Genomic DNA, 21,483 nt, shown 5'->3' with positions numbered 1-21,483 from the left:
TTTTGCCAGTCCTATCTGGTCCAGCGACGGTGGGTTTGTGCCCATAGGCAACGTTGTTGCCGGTGATGTCTGGTGAGGACCTGCAAGACAGGCCTACAAGACCTCAGTCTCGCCTCTCAGCCTATTGTGGACAGTCTGAGCACTGATGGAGGGATTGTGCGTTCCTGGTGTAACTCAGGCAGTTGTTGTTACCATCCTGTACCTGTCCCGCAGGTGTGCTGTTCGAATGTACCGATCCTGTGCAGGTGTTGTTACACGTGGTCTGCTGCTGCGAGGACGATCAGCTGTCCGTCCTGTTTCCCTGTAGCGCTGTCTTGGGTGTCTCACAGTATGGACATTGCAATTTGTTGCCCTGTCCACATCTGCAGTCCTCATGCAGTATGCCTAAGGCACGTTCACACAGATGAGCAGGGACCCTGGGCATCTTTCTTTTGGTGTTTTTCAGAGTCAGTAGAAAGGCCTCTTTAGTGTCCTAAGTTAGTGTCTTAACGACCGTTCAACAGGTGCATGTTCATTAATTGTTTATGGTTCATTGAACAAGCATGGGAAATGGTGTTTAAACCCTTTACAGTGAAGTTATTTGCGTAATTGAATATAATTTTTACGAATTATATTTTCTGCTGATTTTAGTAACCCAATGATTTTAGTAACAAAAACTTTTTTTTGTTATTCACTTAATGTTCGCGGGTCTGTTGAACCCACAACATTATTGGGTTTTTAAAACGATACAGCTATAACAATTTACGCAAAAATACTTTCTTAGATGTTGACTTATGGGTCAAAGACGTATAAGGACTTCAAAGTAGCAAAACAAATAAACAGCAATTCCAATTCCCTAAAAGGCTTTTTTTTGTGTTCATTGGAGTGTCAGCTATGCACTTATTATTTCTATTCAAGAATAAAGCCAATAATTATTTTTTATTATGATTCATATGAATGTATCCTAGTAAAATGCCATTCAGTATAACACTAAGTGTGTAAAAAAAAAAAAAAAATCATGCTCATTTTTCATAATCACAAGGTTATATATCCATGCTTGGACTGGCAGAATTATAACTACCCAGAAAAAATGACATTATGTTGAATACCACATTTTTGATGTGTCACGGGTACAACTCAACATTTCTTGAAGGTTTTTTACAAAAACTTCCTGCCTTACACTGAAAAAAAATGCTAAAATCTATGAAAATATTTCACTTCATCATTTGAGATTTGTTTTTGTCTCTGAGTCAACAAAACAAAGTTATTGTATTTTAATATAAAATACTGGTGTTACACTGTATGACAATATTTTGTTACCCTGAATGAAACATCAATATGGCCCACAAATATTGATTAAATGTGATTCCTTCAGCAATAACAATAATTTCGGCACTGCTCAACTTGGTGCAGCCAGTTAAACTGGTGCCTTGCAAGAGCATCCAGTTTCTCGTTTAAGTTTTTAACCAGATCGAGCCAAGTGCCCATCTGTTTTTTTTGTCTTCACAAAATTGGTGAATGAACTTTCTCTGTTGCTTGATTTCTCCCTTTGCCACTGTTGCCATGAACATCGGTGCGTTCTCTTCAGGTAGGGCCAGCTCTACTTCATCATAGCAACACTTTGCACAAATATGGTACATGCATTGCTTGTTCTTGAGATCACAGACAATGGAATACAGTAACATGAAACGCTTGAGGTTTTCAGCAACCCGCTTCGGCTCAACCTGTCAACTAGAAGTTTCACATTCTCGTGGTTGAGACACGCACAGGTGTTGCGGTCATGTGCCTTTGTCTCTGTAATGTAAAATGGCCGCAGTCATAAAAACAGTCTGTATGACAGCAAGTGTCTCTTCCACCTCTGAATTGTACTCTGCATGGAGTTCTTTTAGAGATTTAATGAGTATGCGCCTCTGAACCAACTTCTTTTGCGTGACCGTGTCTTTCTTCCCTGAGAGAAGGTGACTATTTTCATCTCTACTGAGAAATGAAATGAACTGAGTTTTCCTCACTAAAGACATTTTTCTTTTTCCCTCGTGGCCTTTATTTTTCACTTAGATTGCGTTTGAATTTATTTGACCTTTGCATGCCCTTTCGGAATTTGTCGCTTTTTTGTTGTGATTGTTTTAGTTGCAGTTGGATAATTTTGTTCTTTAGTTCTCGTTTTTCCTTTTGCAGCCACTTGCAACGCTTTGATACCTTTTTTCCACTTTTTCTGGAATGGAGGAAGCAAGTGGTTGCTTCAGTGTTTGAGATTGAGGCTCAAGGGATTGCTCCTTGGAGTCAAGGACTCAGATGGTTGCTACAGCTCTGGAGGTGCAGGTTCATGTTGTACTTGTAGAAGTTGTTCAGGGGGCTGCTCAAAAGAGTTTCCTTCAGTGGATACTGGAGTTTAAGTTCATCACCAAATGTATTTGTTAGATTTTTTTTCACAACGCCCCTGATTTAAGAGGACTAGCGGAATGCCTAGCCAACATCCAATGGAACAGCATGGCGCAAAATGCAAAACATCAAAAATCTAATAATTTCAATTTCTCAAACATACGACTATTTTACACCATTTTAAAGATACACTTCTCCTTAATGTAACCACATTGTCCGATTTCAAAAAGGCTTTACAGCGAAAGCAAAACATTTGATTATGTTAGGAGAGTACATAGACAAAAATAACCACACAGCCATTTTCCAAGCATATATGTCACATAAACCCAAAACACAGCTAAATGAAGCACTAACCTTTGATCTTCATCAGATGACACTCCTAGGACATTATGTTATACAATACATGCATGTTTTGTTCAATCAAGTTCATATTTATATCCAAAAACAGCTTTTTACATTTGCATGTGATGTTCAGAACATGCATTCCCACCCAAAACTTCCGGTGAATTTACTAAATTACTCATCATAAACGTTGACAAAATACATAACAATTATTTTAAGAATTATAGATACAGAACTCCTTTATGCAATCGCTGTGTCAGATTTTAAAATAGCTTTTCGGCGAAAGCACATTTTGCAATATTCTGAGTACATAGCTCAACCATCACGGCTAGCTATTTTGACACCCACCAAGTTTGGGACAACCTAAACTCAGAATTACTATTAGAAAAATTGTATTACCTTTGCTGTTCTTCGTCAGAATGCACTCCCAGGACTTCTACCTCAACAACAAATGCTGTTTTGGTTCCAAATAATCCATAGTTATATTGAAATAGCTCCGTTTTGTTCGTGCGTTCAGGTCACTATCCGAAGGGTGACGCGCGAGCGCATTTCGTGACAATTTTTTTTAAAATATCCCATTACCGTACTTAGAAGCATGTCAAACGCTGTTTAAAATCTATTTTTTATGCTATTTTTCTCGTAAAATAGCGATAATATTCCAACCCGGGCAACGTTGTATTCATTCAAAGGCTGAAAGAAAAAAATTGAGAATTCTCATGAACGCGCATCTCAGTGTCACTGTCCCCAGGCAGACCACAAACAAACAGAGCTGTTGTACTTTGCCCAGAGACAGCAGACACCCCATTCCACTTTCTGGCTGCTTTAGAGAGCCAATGGGAGCCTTAGAAACTGTCACGTTACAGCACAGATGCTGTATTTTCGATAGAGATGCAACAGAAGGACAACAAATTGTCAGACAGGGCACTTCCTGTATGGAATCTTCTCAGGTTTTGGCCTGCCATATGAGTTCTGTTATCCTCACAGACACCATTCAAACAGTTTTAGAAACTTTAGAGTGTTTTCTATCCAAATCTACTAATTATATGCATATTCTAGTTTCTGGGCAGGAGTAGTAACCAGATTAAATCGGGTATGTTTTTTTTATCCGGCCGTGCAAATACTGCCCCCTAGCCCCAACAGGTTAACAGGCAGTTCCTTGGTCACCTATATAAAGTAATCACCTTGACCTATAAAGATGATCCTTTTCATATTTAATATAGCTTTTTATAAAATAATAATATTAAAAGTATGTTTTCTGTGTTGTACTGAAGGACATGCGTTTTTGTAACAAATTTTACTCGTGGGTGAAAAGATGAAATCATCAAATATTTCTGAGATTTACTCCCCTCATCACATTGAGGTGTGGTGTCACACACTGTCACATGATTATCATGTGATATGCTTTAAAATAGATTTTTACCTTTGTTATACTGAATGACCTTGATGAAGTGCAAATGTCCGGACAAAAGTTATTCAAGTTTAAATGTTTTTTTCGATACAGTATGTTGCCCATTATTCTATATATTGTTGCAAACACTAACACAATTATGACATGGGTGTTCATTTATATTTTTAGGATGAATTTCTACAATTTAAAAACTATTTTTTGTTATTAGAATTTTTACCTGGACAGTTACACTGAAGGACATTTTGACACTTTAGAGCTCAATAACTCCCTTAATTTAATAGTTTGCAACACAAATATTTCTGGGTCAAAAGGGGGGTAAGAGTTGAGTGATTTAATATTATATTTATATATATTTATTTTTCTATGTTAAATGAATGGTCTTTGGACACCAAATTTACACGTCTTGTCTTTGACCCTTATATCAATTATAAGCAATATAGACTGCATACATGGTTAATATTTGCCATTTACCTCTGCTAGATCACATTTATCAATAAAAGCGCTATTCATTTTTTTGAATAAAATGTGATTTTTGTAAACAATCTAAGACATGGGTGGTATAAATCATGTATCTTGAACAAATATAAGTGAAACAAGTTTTTCAACGCTATAGATGTTTTTTGCTTTGAACTGAACAAATTGGAAGGACACATTTTACATACAGTATTTTATGGAAATAATAAATGAGCCCCATTGAATACAAATGTTGGCCGGTCTACACACCACATGAGGGACAGAGTTTTACTGTGTGTGTGTTGCAAAAGTATTTCCTGCACTTGATGCATGTGTACTGTGTCTTCCTGTTCTTCTTGGTTCCACCCACATGGCAGCGCTTCTTCTTGTTGCTACCGGTTGCAATCTAGAATGATGAAAACTAGTGATGCACCGATTTAACATATTTGGCCGATACCAATATCTGATATTTTCCTTGCCAAAAAACACGATACCGATATTTAATTTACTGCCTTTTAAGCAGTCTAGTACTGTTAAATAGTTAACAGACATACATGGACGCAGCGGTCTAAGGCACTGCATCTCAGTGCAAGAGGTGTCACTAAAGTCCCTGGTTCGAATCCAGGCTGTATCACATCCGGCCGTGATTGGAAGTCCCATAGCGCTGCGCACAATTGGCCCAGCGTCGTCCGGGTTTGCCCTAGGTAGGCAGTCGTAAATAAGAATATGTTCTTAACTGACTTGCCTAGTTAAATAAAGGTTACACACACCACACTGACCAAAAAGTTATTTTGTTGGCATTTACGTATGTCCTCATTACCAGTAAAACATAATCAAAACCTATTTCTTTCACTTAGTTGCTGTGCTGTTTCGTTGTTTATCTGTTCAGTCGTTTCATTCTCAACCAGGATTTCTACAGAACACCGTTTTGGGTCTTTGCGTGTCAAAAAAGACACAAGACACAAGTCAAATAAGCTTGTTGACCTATCAGGACCTGAATAGGACTGCACATAAAAATGTAACACTTTCATCAATTTTTTTACGTAGTTATTACACATTGATTACACTATCACTCGTGTTTCATATGTCACAACGATACATCGATAGGCATGCTATGATGCTGGTAAAGTTGTCTTGCGCACCTACAGTGCTGATCATATAAAAAAAGCTGCTCATGGATACAAACAATGTTCTTCCCCAAAAACATAGCAAAATGACAATCTGTTTCAGTAGCTAACTATATAGCTAGGTGTCATCTAAAATAACCCTAATTTATAAGACAGTTCTTATTTGATTAATGGTGGTCGGACCCATCTATGTGAAGCTAGCCACAATAAGGATTAGCCAAAATTGTGGACTTTGCGGTTAGCCTTGAAAATAACAGTATGTCACTGACAGTGATGCAAATGAATACAAATAGTAGAATGCCATAATTGAATAGATCATGCTAAACGAGGCTGGAATGTCATTATATTAAATCAACAAACACAATCGTTTGTTAATTTGACAAATCTGTTGAAATCACACTGGACGTATTATACTTTAGAATTGCATTGGGAGCATACTTATTTCACTGACCAGCCTTACCTATGGATTGTGGATCAATGACATGGGGTATCAGTCTACTCAGTGACACCCAGAGAACATTAGCGTCATAGCTCTTGTTGCAGGACTCTGAAACAACTGTGAATTGAGCCACATTTATTGTCAACCTATGTGTATTGAACCCTATTCCCGAGGAAAAACAATACTGCATGGATGTTTTGGAGTCTGATCACTCTGAGGACGACGTTGGGAAAACATATCTTGGGTATTGAGTAGACTGATACCTAATTTCACTGATCCCCAATCCTTAGGTAAAGCTGTAGAGTGCAATATGAATGTCAATACACAATAGGCTGACTGGGGAGGTGATTTCACACAGTCACAGTCCCGCAATAAGAGCTACAACGCTAATATTTGCATAAACTCTACACAGTTGTGTTTTGTGGGTGTCACCAAGTAGACTGATACCCCATTTCATTGCTTCACATTCCAACCTTGTTTAACATTATGAGTCCACCAATTGTAACCTTCTGCATCACTTTCAAAGTGGTACTTTTATTTTGAAGGCAAACCGCAAATTCCACTATTGTGCCTAATCCTTATTGTGGCTAGCTTCACAACACATAACCCGGTCCGGTCGAGCCTCACTAGCCAGATAAAGCTAGCTGGCTGCCTATAATGTTAGCTTTGGGCAACAGGGTTAAGTAACTGGCTAGCTATTTATTTTCATGAACTGAAGTTCAATTTCAATAGGCGAACAACAAGTGGCTACCTAGCTAATGCTTACTCACAAGATTCCTAAATCATTGCTAAGAATAATGAAAATGACTGCAGTTTCTACTGGTCATTGTTTTCAGGCTGGTTGTATTGGTGCTAGCTAGGTACCACGCTAAAGCTAGCTAGCCCAGAAGTTGCGGGCGACAGTGCTACTGATAGTAGTGGTGGCGCTTGGCTTGCACGTGCAATTTCAGAACACACAACATTCTATAATAGAACTGTTATTTGACATGTCAAATTAAAATACTATTTAACGGGTCAAATAGTGTTATTTGATGTGTATCTTTTTTTGACACGCAAAGACCCAAACAGCGGTCCATAGTATGTCGAGAAGCTAATAGCAGTGACGCTATTACTGTGTAACTCCAGTAGGGCAACGTCTGAAAAATAGTCGGCGAAAGCCAACATCACCCACGACAGAGAATGGTTGATTGTCAAGGGCAATGAATCCCATTATCTTGGCTTTAATGGATTTCGCCTTTTGAGTTGTCTCGCTGAAATGTTCTTACTCTTTCAAATGACTTCTCGACCTGTTGACTGCTCGATCCACACAGCAGACATTGTAGGCTAGGTTAGGAATGCTGTGTTGCGCAAAATTTTACATGGCGCCATTACGTCATGTACCTACGTTATATAGGTATGCACGTCAGCTTTGACATCGGTATTGCACATCGGCGTTAAACTAGACATCGGGCCGATACTGATAACGGCATTTTTAGCTACTATCGGCCGATTCCGATATGTTCACCAATATATCGTGCATCCCTAATGAAAACACTTAGTTCAGGAATTTTACTAACATCTCACTCACTCACATCTTGTTACGGCAGGCTAAGTTAGGAGTGTCATACAAAGACATGCAACAACATCACTCACACTTAGCTCCGGAATTGGAGTTGTTGGTTCTGTGGGTCGGGCGAATGGGGCACCAGCATCCTCCTCCTGAATTCTCTTCACGATGGCTGCAGAAACTGGGGTCCTTGGGATATGTTGCCTCCTCTGGATTTGAGGTCTTACCAATGCCTTGCCCAGCTCCTCGACAAAGAGCTGTCTCCTCTGGAGCTCCCCTCTGTTCCAATCTGGGTTTAACACCATCCAGATGACAAATGCGTTGTATCCCGAGCTGTCCAAAAAGTTTAAGAATATCACAAGTGGCCAGCTTAGCGTTCTTCTTTTGCAGCTGTAGCCAGTCACCAGCTTGTCTAAATTGTCCACCCCTCCTTTTGTGGCATTGCAATCCATTATGATTTCTGGTTTTTGATGTTCCTGGCCACAGATTTTCCCATCCCTATGCAGCATACTCATGAGTACCACATTTTTGCCTTTTTTTAGCACGTTGGACACTAGGGACGTGTCGGCCGTGAACACAAACTTAGAGGAATTGATAGGCCTGTTCTGTGTATTCAACAGCTGAGGTGGGAGCGCTGGCTTGTTTTTTCGTACTGTTCCTACCATTGTCAGCTTCCTCTTGAGGAGCTGCTGTCCCAGCTTGTGCAAAGTATATCGTATGTGATGATGTGGCCACGGAGTCACTGTATCACATCCAAGGCAACCCGCATTCCTTCGTTCTTCTCAGGGGCTCCTCCGTCTGGTTTCCCCGTATACACTTGCAAGTTCCATGCATATGATGAAGCAGCATCACAGGCAGCCCAGATCTTGGTTTCATATTTTGCGGGCATGTACTGCCTGAAGGGGCAGCGGCCACTAAATGGTATAAGCTGTTCATCAACCATAACGTTAGGCCCAGGGTTGTAAGACAGGGCAAGGCGGTCCACCCACTTGTCCCACACTGACCTGATTGCAGCTAGCTTGTCTCTCTGCCGCCGAGCTCGTCTGGTGTCTTGGTTATCAAAGCCTGGAAATAATGTGAAAGTTTTCCATAGACATTGTTGCACTGAAAAGTTCTCTGCCAATTTCTGCATCCCACAGGGATTTTGTGGATTCCCCATTGGAGTTGAAAAGAACAACAAGGATAAGAACCCCAAACCTATTCCCCCTCAGGAGACTGAAAAGATTTGGCATGGGTCATCAGATCCTCAAAAGGTTCTACAGCTGCACCATCGAGATCATCCAGACTGGCTGCATCACTTCCTGGTATGGCAACTGCTCGGCTTCCAACCGCAAGGCACTACAGAGGGTAATGTGAACGGCCCAGTATATCACAGGGGCCAAGCTTCCTGCCATCCAAGACCTCTATACCAGGCGGTGTCAGCGGAAGGCCCTAAAAATTGTCAAAAACTCCAGACACCCTAGTCATGGACTGTTCTTTCTGCTATCGCACGGAAAGCAGTACCCCCCCCCCCCCCCTTACACTGCTGCTACTCTCTGTTATCATCTGTGCATTGTCACTTTAATAACTCTACCTACATGTACAGTTGAAGTCGGAAGTTTACATTCACCTTAGCCAAATACATTTAAACTCAGTTTTTCACAATTTCTGACATTTAATCCTAGTAAAAATGCCCTGTCTTATGTCAGTTAGGATCACCACTTTATTTTAAGAATGTGAAATGTCAGAATAATAGTAGAGATTTATTTCAGCTTTTATTTCTTTCATCACATTCCCAGTGGGTCAGAAGTTTACATGCACTCAATTAGTATTTGGTAGCATTGCCTTTAAATTGTTTAACTTGGGTCAAATGTTTCGGATAGCCTTCCACAAGCTTCCCACAATAAGTTGGGTGAATTTTGGCCCATTCCTCCTGACAGAGCTGGTGTAACTGAGTCAGGTTTGTAGGCCTCCTTGCTCGCACACGCTTTTTCTGTTCTGACCACACATTTTCTATGGGATTGAGGTCAGGGCTTTGTGATGGCCACTCCAATACCTTGACTTTGTTGCCATTTTGCCACAACTTTGGAAGTATGCTTGAGGTCATTGTCCATTTGGAAGACCCATTTGGGACCATGCTTTAAATTGCAAGCCTCCCCCTTTTTCCTCCAAACATAACGATGGTCATTATGGCCAAACAGTTCTATTTTTGGTTCATCAGACCAGAGGACATTTCTCCAAAAAGTACGATCTTTGTCCTCATGTGCAGTTGCAAACCGTAGTCTGGCTTTTTTATGGCGGTTTTGGAGCAGTGGCTTCTTCCTTGCTGAGCGGCCTTTCAGGTCATGTCGATATAGGACTAGTTTTACTGTGGATATAGTTACTTTTGTACCTGTTTCCTCCAGCATCTTCACAAGATCCTTTGCTGTTGTTCTGGGATTGATTTGCACTTTTCGCACCAAAGTACGTTCATCTCTAGGAGACAGAATGCGTCTCCTTCCTGAGCGGTATGACGGCTGTGTGGTCCCATGGTGTTTATACTTGCGTGCTATTGTTTGTACAGATGAACGTGGTACCTTCAGGTGTTTGGAAATTGCTCCCAAGGATGAACCAAACTTGTGGAGGTCTACAATTTTTTTTCTGAGGTCTTGGCTGATTTCTTTTGATTTTCCCATGATGTCAAGCAAAGAGGCACTGAGTTTGAAGGTAGTCCTTGAAATACATCCACAGGTATACCTCCAATTGACTCAAAGGATTTCAATTACCTTATCAGAAGCTTCTACAGCCATTACAACATTTTCTGGAATTTTCCAAGCTGTTTAAAGGCACAGTCAACTTTACATTTAAGTCATTTAGCTGACGCTCTTATCCAGAGCGACTTACAAATTGGTGCATTCACCTTATGATATCCAGTGGAACAACCACTTTACAATAGTGCATCTAAATCTTTTAAGGGAGGGGGGGGGGGGGGGGTTAGAAGGATTACTTTATCCTATCCTAGGTATTCCTTAAAGAGGTGGGGTTTCAGGTGTCTCCGGAAGGTGGTGATTGACTCCGCTGTCCTGGCGTCGTGAGGGAGCTTGTTCCACCATTGGGGTGCCAGAGCAGCGAACAGTTTTGACTGGGCTGAGCGGGAACTGTGCTTCCTCAGAGGTAGGGAGGCGAGCAGGCCAGAGGTGGATGAGCGCAGTGCCCTTGTTTGGGTGTAGGGCCTGATCAGAGCCTGAAGGTACGGAGGTGCCGTTCCCCTCACAGCTCTGTATGCAAGCACCATGGTCTTGTAGCGGATGCGAGCTTCAACTGGAAGCCAGTGGAGAGAGCGGAGGAGCGGGGTGACGTGAGAGAACTTGGGAAGGTTGAACACCAGACGGGCTGCGGCGTTCTGGATGAGTCGTAGGGGTTTAATGGCACAGGCAGGGAGCCCAGCCAACAGCGAGTTGCAGTAATCCAGACGGGAGATGAGAAGTGCCTGGATTAGGACCTGCGCCGCTTCCTGTGTGAGGCAGGGTCGTACTCTGCGAATGTTGTAGAGCATGAACCTACAGGATCGGGTCACCACCTTGATGTTAGTAGAGAACGACAGGGTGTTGTCCAGGGTCACGCCAAGGTTCTTATCACTCTGGGAGGAGGACACAATGGAGTTGTCAACCGTGATGGCGAGATCATGGAACGGGCAGTCCTTCCCCGGGAGGAAGAGCAGCTCCGTCTTGCCGAGGTTCAGCTTGAGGTGGTGATCCGTCATCCACACTGATATGTCTGCCAGACATGCAGAGATGCGATTCGCCACCTGGTTATCAGAAGGGGGAAAGGAGAAGATTAATTGTGTGTCGTCTGCATAGCAATGATAGGAGAGACCATGTGAGGATATGACAGAGCCAAGTGACTTGGTGTATAGCGAGAATAGGAGAGGGCCTAGAACAGAGCCCTGGGGGACACCAGTGGTGAGAGCACATGGTGCGGAGACAGATTCTCGCCACGCCAGCTGGTAGGAGCGACCTGTCAGGTAGGACGCAATCCAAGCGTGGGCCGCGCCGGAGATCCCCAACTCGGAGAGGGTGGAGAGGAGGATCTGATGGTTCACAGTATCAAAGGCAGCAGATAGGTCTAGGAGGATGAGAGCAGAGGAGAGAGAGTTAGCTTTAGCAGTGCGGAGAGCCTCCGTGACACAGAGAAGAGCAGTCTCAGTTGAATGACCAGTCTTGAAACCTGACTGATTTGGATCAAGAAGGTCATTCTGAGAGCGATAGCAGGAGAGCTGGCCAAGGACGGCGCGTTCAAGAGTTTTGGAGAGAAAAGAAAGAAGGGATACTGGTCTGTAGTTGTTGACATCGGAGGGATCGAGTGTAGGTTTTTTCAGAAGGGGTGCAACTCTCGCTCTCTTGAAGACGGAAGGGACGTAGCCAGCGGTCAAGGATGAGTTGATGAGCGAGGTGAGGTAAGGGAGAAGGTCTCCGGAAATGGTCTGGAGAAGAGAGGAGGGGATAGGGTCAAGCGGGCAGGTTGTTGGGCGGCCGGCCGTCACAAGACGCGAGATTTCATCTGGAGAGAGAGGGGAGAAAGAGGTCAAAGCACAGGGTAGGGCAGTGTGAGCAGGACCAGCGGTGTCGTTTGACTTAGCAAACGAGGATCGGATGTCGTCGACCTTCTTTTCAAAATGGTTGACGAAGTCATCCGCAGAGAGGGAGGAGGGGGGGAGGAGGGGGGGAGGGGGAGGAGGATTCAGGAGGGAGGAGAAGGTGGCAAAGAGCTTCCTAGGGTTAGAGGCAGATGCTTGGAATTTAGAGTGGTAGAAAGTGGCTTTACAGCAGAGACAGAAGAGGAAAATGTAGAGAGGAGGGAGTGAAAGGATGCCAGGTCCGCAGGGAGGCGAGTTTTCCTCCATTTCCGCTCGGCTGCCCGGAGCCCTGTTCTGTGAGCTCGCAATGAGTTGTTGAGCCACGGAGCAGGAGGGGAGGACCGAGCTGGCCTGGAGGATAGGGGACATAGAGAATCAAAGGATGCAGAAAGGGAGGAGAGGAGGGTTGAGGAGGCAGAATCAGTGGATAGGTTGGAGAAGGTTTGAGCAGAGGGAAGAGATGATAGGATGGAAGAGGAGAGAGTAGCGGGAGAGAGAGAGCAAAGGTTGGGACGGCGCAATACCATCCGAGTAGGGGCAGAGTGAGAAGTGTTGGAGGAGAGCGAGAGGGAAAAGGATACAAGGTAGTGGTCGGAGACTTGGAGGGGAGTTGCAATGAGATTAGTGGACGAACAGCATCTAGTAAAGATGAGGTCAAGCGTATTGCCTGCCTTGTAGGGGGGAAGGTGAGAGGGTGAGGTCAAAAGAGGAGAGGAGTGGAAAGAAGGAGGCAGAGAGGAATTAGTCAAAGGTAGACGTGGGGAGGTTAAAGTCACCCAGAACTGTGAGAGGTGAGCCATCCTCAGGAAAGGAACTTATCAAGACATCAAGCTCATTGATGAACTCTCCAAGGGAACCTGGAGGGCGATAAATGATAAGGATGTTAAGCATGAAAGGGCTGGTAACTGTGACAGCATGGAATTCAAATGAGGAGATAGACAGATGGGTCAGGGGAGAAAGAGAGAATGTCCACTTGGGAGAGATGAGGATTCCAGTGCCACCACCCCGCTGGCCAGATGCTCTCGGTGTATGCGAGAACACGTGGACAGACGAGGAGAGAGCAGTAGGAGTAGCAGTGTTATCTGTGGTAATCCATGTTTCCGTCAGCGCCAAGAAGTCGAGGGACTGGAGAGTAGCATAGGCTGAGAACTTAGTCTATGTAAACTTCTGACAAACTGGAATTGTGATACAGTGAAATAATCTGTCTGTAAACAATTGTTGGAAAAATGACTTGTGTCATGCACAAAATAGATGTCCTAACTGACTTGCCAAAACTATAGTTTGTTGACAAGAAATGTGGTTGAAAAATGAGTTTTAATGACTCCAACCCAAGTGTATGTAAACTTCCGACTTCAACTGTACATATTACCTCAACTAACCGGAGCCCCTGCACATTGACTCTGTGCCAGTACCCCCCAGTATATAGTCTCGCTATTGTTATTTTACTGCTGCTCTTTAATTACTTGTTACTTTTATTTCTTATTCTTATCCGTATTTTTTTTAAACTGCATTGTTGGTTAGGGGCTCCGGTTAGTTAAGCATTTCACTGTAAGGTCTACACCTGTTGTATTTCACACATGTGACTAATAACATTTGATTTGAAATGAGTTTGGTCCATCTCCTTCCATCTCGCTCCAAAAACACACCTTCCCTCCAAATTAGTGCAGTCCAGAATGATTTTCTGGATGGTGTCTGGGATGAACAGTTCAAAAGAAGTCTTTATGTCCTGCACATGAGTAACCGCCATCTGCGTCAGCCCTGGTTGCATCCTTATCACAGTCAGATTTGATTAAATATAACAGAACAGGTAACCTGGGATGCATTCACTGGATTGGTTGCCCAAAAAAACTATCTGAAAGCCACACTCCCAATAAGCCACGAGTATGACTGCATTGAGGCATGTCACTGCTTCTTATGGCTATATGCACCATGCCAGTTCCTGTTTCATTTGTTCATTTAGCAAACAAGGTAGAGCATAATCCAGTGCCTTTATCACAGTCAACACACCTATATTTTAGCTTTAATTAACTATAAAACTGCACATTTTCCTCTCAGCCTCATGGCTGAGGGGAACCTTTTAGTTTTTTTTACAGAAATGTTTGGCGATGGACTAGGAATGCCTTTGAGCTCGACCAGCCGATTGCAATCGACTGGTTGGTGACCGCTGGGCTGGGCTATATCTAAAAGGAGATTTAGACATGCTTCAAAATGGACAGAGATGGGTCAAGCCATAGAGACATAAATGACTGCTGGGCGATCATTATAAAATTAGCTCAGTTACCAAATCTGCTGGCTAAACCCCTGTGACGGTTTGTTTGCACATTGTTCAGGCTTAGGGGTAGGAGAGAGTGGAGGTAAAGTGGGGGTCCTTCATGATGAAATTAGATATAGCTCGGCAGACTCTCCTCCTGCTGCCTCGCTACACACACACGCAAGCACATATTCATATAAATTCCCATACTTTGGCAAAGACATGCATGCACACACACTCCTCCAGCCTCAAGCACAAGGTTACCCCCTTTCCTCATTGTTTAGTTATTATTTGCTCTTTAGAGTCTTAAGTTACAAAAGCAATTGATCCCGGTGACCCCCTGCAAACCCTGAAAGTTGTAGTGAGAATCTGAACCTAAATGTATACACAAAGGAGATGTATCACCCATCCCCTCCAAACCAGCACGCTTGACATCTTCTCTCTGTTCTCTCCTGAGAGCTAGTGGGGCTCTTACACTAGGGACCTACTGCCACATGCTGGTGAGGTGTGGCAAAGCAGAGACACATTGGCTTGTATGGAATTTAAGAATATGACGTTTGTCATTTTGATTTTAAGTAGATGATTTCAAATAGCACACCAGTGGTCTAGTGACCCTGGATTGTAGGTCTACTATGTGCGTATTGTTTAAAAAAAATGCTAGGTATTATTATTGCACTGTTGGAGCTGGAAACACAAGCATTTCGCTGCACTTGCGGGATTTGCAAATCTGTGTACGTGACCAATAAACCTTGATTAGAATTTTATTTCATTTACAATAATTAGCATGTTATGGGTTTATAGCTGTGAGAAATATAGTGAAAGTGCCTGGGAGAATTGGAAAAACAAACACTCAGGCCTTTGACTGTTGGAGATGCCCAGACACGGTAGACAACACACTCCTGCCTTTCAACCATGGGAATGTTTCGCTTCACTCAACCCCTTTACAAGCACAAGTGCTCTAAATAACAAATAACATTTGATCCCTTAAACCTGCTTGGTTCTAATTGCTCTGAAGCAATGTCACACCTTAAGACTAAACTGTCTAAACTGCTTGGAGTAACTCTGGATTGTAAACTGCCATGGTCAAAACATATTGCTACAACAGTAGCTAAGATGGGGAGACGTCTATCAATAATAAAGCGCTGCTCTGCCTTAACACTATCAACGAGACAGGTCCTACAGGCTTTGGTTTTGTCACACCTGTACTACTGTTCAGTAGTGTGGTCAGGGGCCACAAAGAGGGACTTGGGAAATTGCAGTTGGCTTCGAACAGGGCAGCACGGCTGACCCTTAAAAGTACATGGAGAGCTAACTTTAATGACATGAATGTCAACCTCTTATGGCTCAAAGTGGAAGAGCGATTGACTTCATCATTACTTGTTTTTATAAGAGGTGTTGACAAGCTGAAGGTACACCCATGCATACCCCACAAGACATGCCACCAGAGCTCTCTTCACAGTCCCCAAGTCCAGAACAGACTATGGGAAGCGCACAGTACTACAAAGATCCATGACTACATGGAACTCTATTCCACACCAGCTAACTGATGCAAGCAGTAGAATCAGATTTAAAAGCAGGTAAAAATATACCTTATGGAGCAGTGAGGACTGTGAAGTAACACACACATAGGCACAGACACATGAATACACAAACATGATAACATACGCACTATACACACATGTACACATGGATTTTGCATTGTAGATATGTGGTAGTGGAGTATGGGCCTGAGGGCACACATTTAGTGTGTTGTGAATTCTTTAATGAACGTATTGTAATGTTTTTAAAATTGTATAACTGCCTTAATTTTGCCGGACCCTAGGAAGAGTAGCTGCTGCCTTGGCAGGAACTAATGGGGAGCCATAATAAATACAAATACAAGACGTCTAGGCCTATTTGTTTTCTCGGAGAGGAGATGGGTTTCAAGCAAATTGTAGCTCTGTATTTAAAGTAAAAAAATATTCTCAGAAAGCCCTGTTAACACCGATTTGGTCACTAGAAGAAAAAGATTGGACCAAAGACAGTGGGCTTTGGCATTACCAAAACAATCCAGCTCACCATGGGTCTCTGTCACAAAGTCATTGTGTCATTTTCAATACTTCGCTTGTCTGGATTATTTTCTTTTTTTTCCCTTTTCTCAAACAGAGCCTGCTGTGTGTGGACTCAAAAACACTTCTGTCCTTCTCGCGCTCTACTCTGTGGATGGGAAATAATTAGGTATTTTTCGATGTTACCTGAATTACAGGAGTAAATATTGGATTCCACCGAGTTTCCTCTGGTTTTCCTGCACATACATTTACTCTGACATTTTATCTGTGATAAATAGTTGACAGATTATACATTTTTAGGCATATTTTAATGTTTTCTGTCAGGGCAGCTATATAGAAGTGTATAATTTTATTTACTGGTACTATTTAACAAGGAATTGCCTGTTTTGAATTTGGTATGTCCTGCTGTAAACTAATAGCAATTGGTAAACATTCAGAATGGATAGAGAGAGACACATGGACAAGGTTTGCCTGTCAGAGTCAATGAACGCAAAGTTGTGTTGTTTTAGAAGGCCTAACTTGAGACGTGTGAGCAAGGCCTGAAATTAACTCTTTGGTCCACCAGTGAAGGAATGAAATCCACCAACCTCTGACTTCTTACCAGCATTTGGCTGTGCGAGACATAGTGTGCGAGACATCGTTGAGAGAGAGGCCTACTTCTCAAGATACTGCATCGTTATCTCATAAGCCCTTTAGATGTTTACACTGGTTTGGTAAAAAGAAAAAAGAAAGGGGTTCCAGGTACATCTTACCAATGAAAGTCCACAATCATGGCCAAAATCATGAAGAGGAACTGTGATGTAGTCAACAAATGGGGAAGGAGACATGAAGAAATTGATAAACGTTCCTGTAATGTGTTTTCTATTCATATTGACAGATCTCCAACATCACCAAGCTGAAAGACTTTCTACTGCAGCACAGGAAGGACTATGTGAATGCTGGAAGGTAAGCCTCCTATCAGGTTACCGAACCATGTCCTGTTTACTGTCTGTTTTCTGTCCATTTCAACTGTATGACTTTCATGTGGCTAATCCATTTTCACGTTTGACCCCAAAAATGCCCCCACCAAGGTTTCAGCTCAGCCTTCGTGTGGATTGTGATATATTTAACCGTTGACAAATTGATTGATGTTTCGGAAGTTTACATCCACTTAGGTTGGAGTCATTAAAACTCGTTTTTCAACCACTCCACAAATTTCTTGTTAACAACCGACTTGCCAAAACTATAGTTTAGGACATCTACTTTGTGCATGACACAAGTAATTTTTCTAAGGCTAATTGACATCATTTGAGTCAATTGGAGGTGTACCTGTGGATGTAATTTTTTGGCGGAAAGTGCAAATAAATCCCAGAACAACAGCAAAGGACCTTGTGAAGATGCTGGAGGAAACAGGTACAAAAGTATCTATATCCACAGTAAAATGAGTCCTATATCGACATAACCTGAAAGGCCGCTTAGCAAGGAAGAAGCCATTGCTCCAAAACCGCCATAAACAAGCCAGACTAAGGTTTGCAACTGCACAAGGTGACAAAGATTGTACTTTTTGGAGAAATGTCCTCTGGTCTGTTGAAACAAATAGAACTGTTTGGCCATAATCACCATTGTTATGTTTGTAGGAAAAAGGGTGACGCTTGCAAGCCGAAGAACACCATCCCAACCATGAAGCACGGGGGTGGCAGCATCATGTTGTGGCGGTGCTTTGCTGCAGGAGGGACTGGTGCACTTTACAAAATATGGCATCATGAGGCAGGAAAATGACGTGGATATATTAAAGCAACATCTCAGGATATCAGTCAAGAAGTTAAAGCTTGGTCGCAAATGGGTCTTCAAAATCGACATTGACCCCAAGCATACTTCCAAAGTTGTGACGAAATGGCTTAAGGACAAAAAAGTCAAGGTATTGGAATGGCCATCACAAAGCCCTGACCTCAATTCTATAGAAATGTTGTGGGCAGAACTGAAAAAGCACGTACAAACCTGACTCAGTTACAACCGCTCTGTCAGGAGGAATGGGCCAAAATTCCTACAAAACTTATTGTGGGAAGCTTGTGGAAGGCTACCCAGAACGTTTGACCCAAGTTAAACAATTTAAAATACTAATTGAGTGTATGTAAACTTCTGACCCACTGGGAATGTGATGAAAGAAATAAAAGCTGAAATAAATCCTTCTCTACTATTATTCTGACATTTCACATTCTTAAAATAAAGTGGTGATCCTAATTGACCTAAGACAGTGAATTTTTACTAGGATTAAATGTCAGGAATTGTGAAAAACTGAGTTTAAATGTATTTGGCTAAGGTGTATGTAAACTTCCGACTTCAACTGTACATATATGGACGAGCAATGTCAGAGCGGCATGGACTAAGATACAGTAGAATAGTATAAAATACAGTATACATATATATGAGATGAGTAATGCAAGATATGTAAACATTATCGAAGTGACCAGTGTTCCATTTCTTAAAGCGGCCAGTGATTTCTAGTCTATGTTTATAGGAGCAGCCTCTAATGTGCTAGTGATGACTGTTTAACAGTCTGATGGCCTTGAGATTGAAGCTGTTTTTCAGTCTCTCGGTCCCAGCTTTGACGCACGTGTACTGACCTCGCCTTCTGGATGATAGCGGGGTGAACAGGCAGTGGCTCGGATGGTTGATGTCCTTGATGATCTTTTTGGCCTTCCTGTGACATCGGGTGCTGGCTTGGCATAAGCTTGTGTGCGGCTGCTTAGCCATTTCATGAAGCTCCCAAAGAACATTAATTGTGCTGACATTGCTTCCAGAGACCATTTGGAACTCTAGTGAGTGTTGCAGCCGAGAACAGACACTTCAGCACTCGGCGGTCCCGTTTTGTGAGCTTGGGTGGCCTACCACTTTGTGGCTGAGCCGTTGTTGCTCCTAGACGTTTCCACTTCACAATAACAGCACTTACAGTTGACTGGGGCAGAAATGTGTTGACTCTAGCAGGGCAGAAATGTGTCAAAACTGACTTGTTGCAAAGGTGGCATCCTATGATGGTGCCACGTTGAAAATCACTGAGCTCTTGAGTAAGGTCATTCTACTGCCGATGTTTGTCTATGGAGATTGCATGGTGGTGTGCTCGATTTTATTCAGCTGTCAGCAACAGGTGTGGCTGAAGTAGCTGAATCCAGTAATTCAAAGGGGTATCCACATACTTACATGTGTGTGTTTATTTATTTTTATATATAGAATATATAGAGAGAGAATTTATTTCTACATGTAGCCAATGTGATCGCTATGTTGCACTCATTGCTATGATATAATTCCTCCACGAAGACCTAAGACGTGCAAACTGTTTAGCCTACCGGTCGTTGTGTCACTATTATTAGCTAGGCTACTTAGCTAGCCATTCTGGGGGTGTGTGTTTTAGCTAGTGTTTTTGACAGACCTGGTCCCTTATTGGCAAACATGGCGCTTATTTTGCAGCATTTAGCTGCGTCTGTGGCAAGGGCCTTTCTCTTTTTTTATTATCTTCCTCTCTGCTCCACTTTTCCTTTTCTGACCGTCCATTTCGCCATGCGACTTGTCTAAAATGTTGTCGGTAGAGAAGCAGGTAGACGAGACGGTTGCTATGTACGTCGCGGAGACATCTGATGTCATTTTTGCCGCACGCGGGGACACTGCAGCGAGAGGGCGAGAGTCGCACCTGATGCGTGGATTCTCCAACTCATTCCTGCTTGCTATATTATCGCTGGTCAAGTTGACTATTCACAGCAGGCCAAAATTACCCTCAGGCCACCGGGAAATGTCCCGGTGTTCCCGACCACCAGTCTGCTATTGTGTGGAAGCACCTGCTTTCAATATACTTTGTATCCGGGGCCCCTCGGCTGTGTTCAGGGCTCCTTACCAACAAACTATCATGGTCCAAACACACTAAGACAGTTGTGAAAATGGCACGACAACACATTTTTCCCCTCAGGAGACTGAAAAGATTTGGCATGGGTCCCCAGATCCTCAAAAAGTTATTCAGCTGCACCATCGAGAGCATCTTGCCCGTTTGCATCACCACCTGGTATGGCAACTGCTCTGCATTTGACCGTAAGGCGCTACAAAGGGTAGTGCATACGGCCCAGTACATCACTGGGGCCAAGCTTCCTGACATCCAGGACCTATATACTAAGCACAAAAAATTGTCAAAGACTCTAGTCACCCAAGTCATAGACTGTTTTCTCTGCTACCACACGGCAAGCAGTTCCGGAGCTCCAAGACTAGGACCAAAAGGCTACTTTAACAGCTTCTACCACCAAGCCATAAGGCTGCTGAACAAGAATATCAAATGGACACCCGGACTATTCATAGCCTCGTTATTGTTATGTAATTTTCTTGTTACTTTTTAATATTATTTTTTACTTTAGTTTATTTAGTAAATATTTTCTTAACTCTTTCTTGAACTGCTTTGTTGGTTAAGGGCTTGTAAGTTAGCATTTCATGGTAAGGTCTACACCTGTTGTATTCGGTGCATGTGATAAATACAATTTTATTTAATTTGATCCCTCATTTACTCAAGTGTTTCCTTTTATTTGGCAGTTACCTGTATGTAGCGATAGATAGAGCAGCGGAATGAAATGTAGTATGGGCCTACGCCTAAATTCAGTATGAGCCAGCAATTTGGATCCATTAGCCAAATTGTTAATGATTTTTTTTAAACCTGTGTCCAATGGAGAATATTAAATAAAAATGTTTTGAATGAAACATATTATTAGTTTAAATGGGAATAAGTACAATCTATGACAGTATCTTCCCATAGACTTGTATAATATGTACCTATATTGTTTATTTATTAAACACGTCAAAGGTCTGGGTGCCCTTTTCATGTTTCTTTGACAGAAAATGAAAATAACTGTACACGTGTCCGTCATCACAGAACTATCATTCAGAGACTGCGATTTAGCACCTGTA

General features: G+C 42.5%; 1 protein-coding gene across 2 annotated transcripts in view; it reads left to right on the top strand.

Annotated features, from left to right (window-relative positions):
* Positions 1-21,483, top strand: part of LOC106583357 (syntaxin-18) — a 50,211-nt gene that overhangs the window by 22,792 nt on the left and 5,936 nt on the right. The window contains exons 2-3 of one of the 2 annotated variants that reach the window (XM_045705204.2): positions 16,664-16,735; positions 17,444-17,511. Coding sequence is in view for 1 of the 2 variants with exons in the window: in XM_045705203.2 (XP_045561159.1) it covers positions 17,444-17,511 (68 nt within the window). In the remaining variant the exon portion in view is untranslated. The remainder of the gene's footprint in view (positions 1-16,663; positions 16,736-17,443; positions 17,512-21,483) is intronic. The other variant, XM_045705203.2, reaches the window with a different exon arrangement.

The sequence above is a fragment of the Salmo salar genome, chromosome 22 (genome assembly GCF_965601325.2).
Source record: "Salmo salar chromosome 22, fSalSal1, whole genome shotgun sequence".
NCBI classification, from domain to species: domain Eukaryota; kingdom Metazoa; phylum Chordata; class Actinopteri; order Salmoniformes; family Salmonidae; genus Salmo; species Salmo salar.
This window is presented reverse-complemented; position numbering and strand designations above follow the sequence as displayed.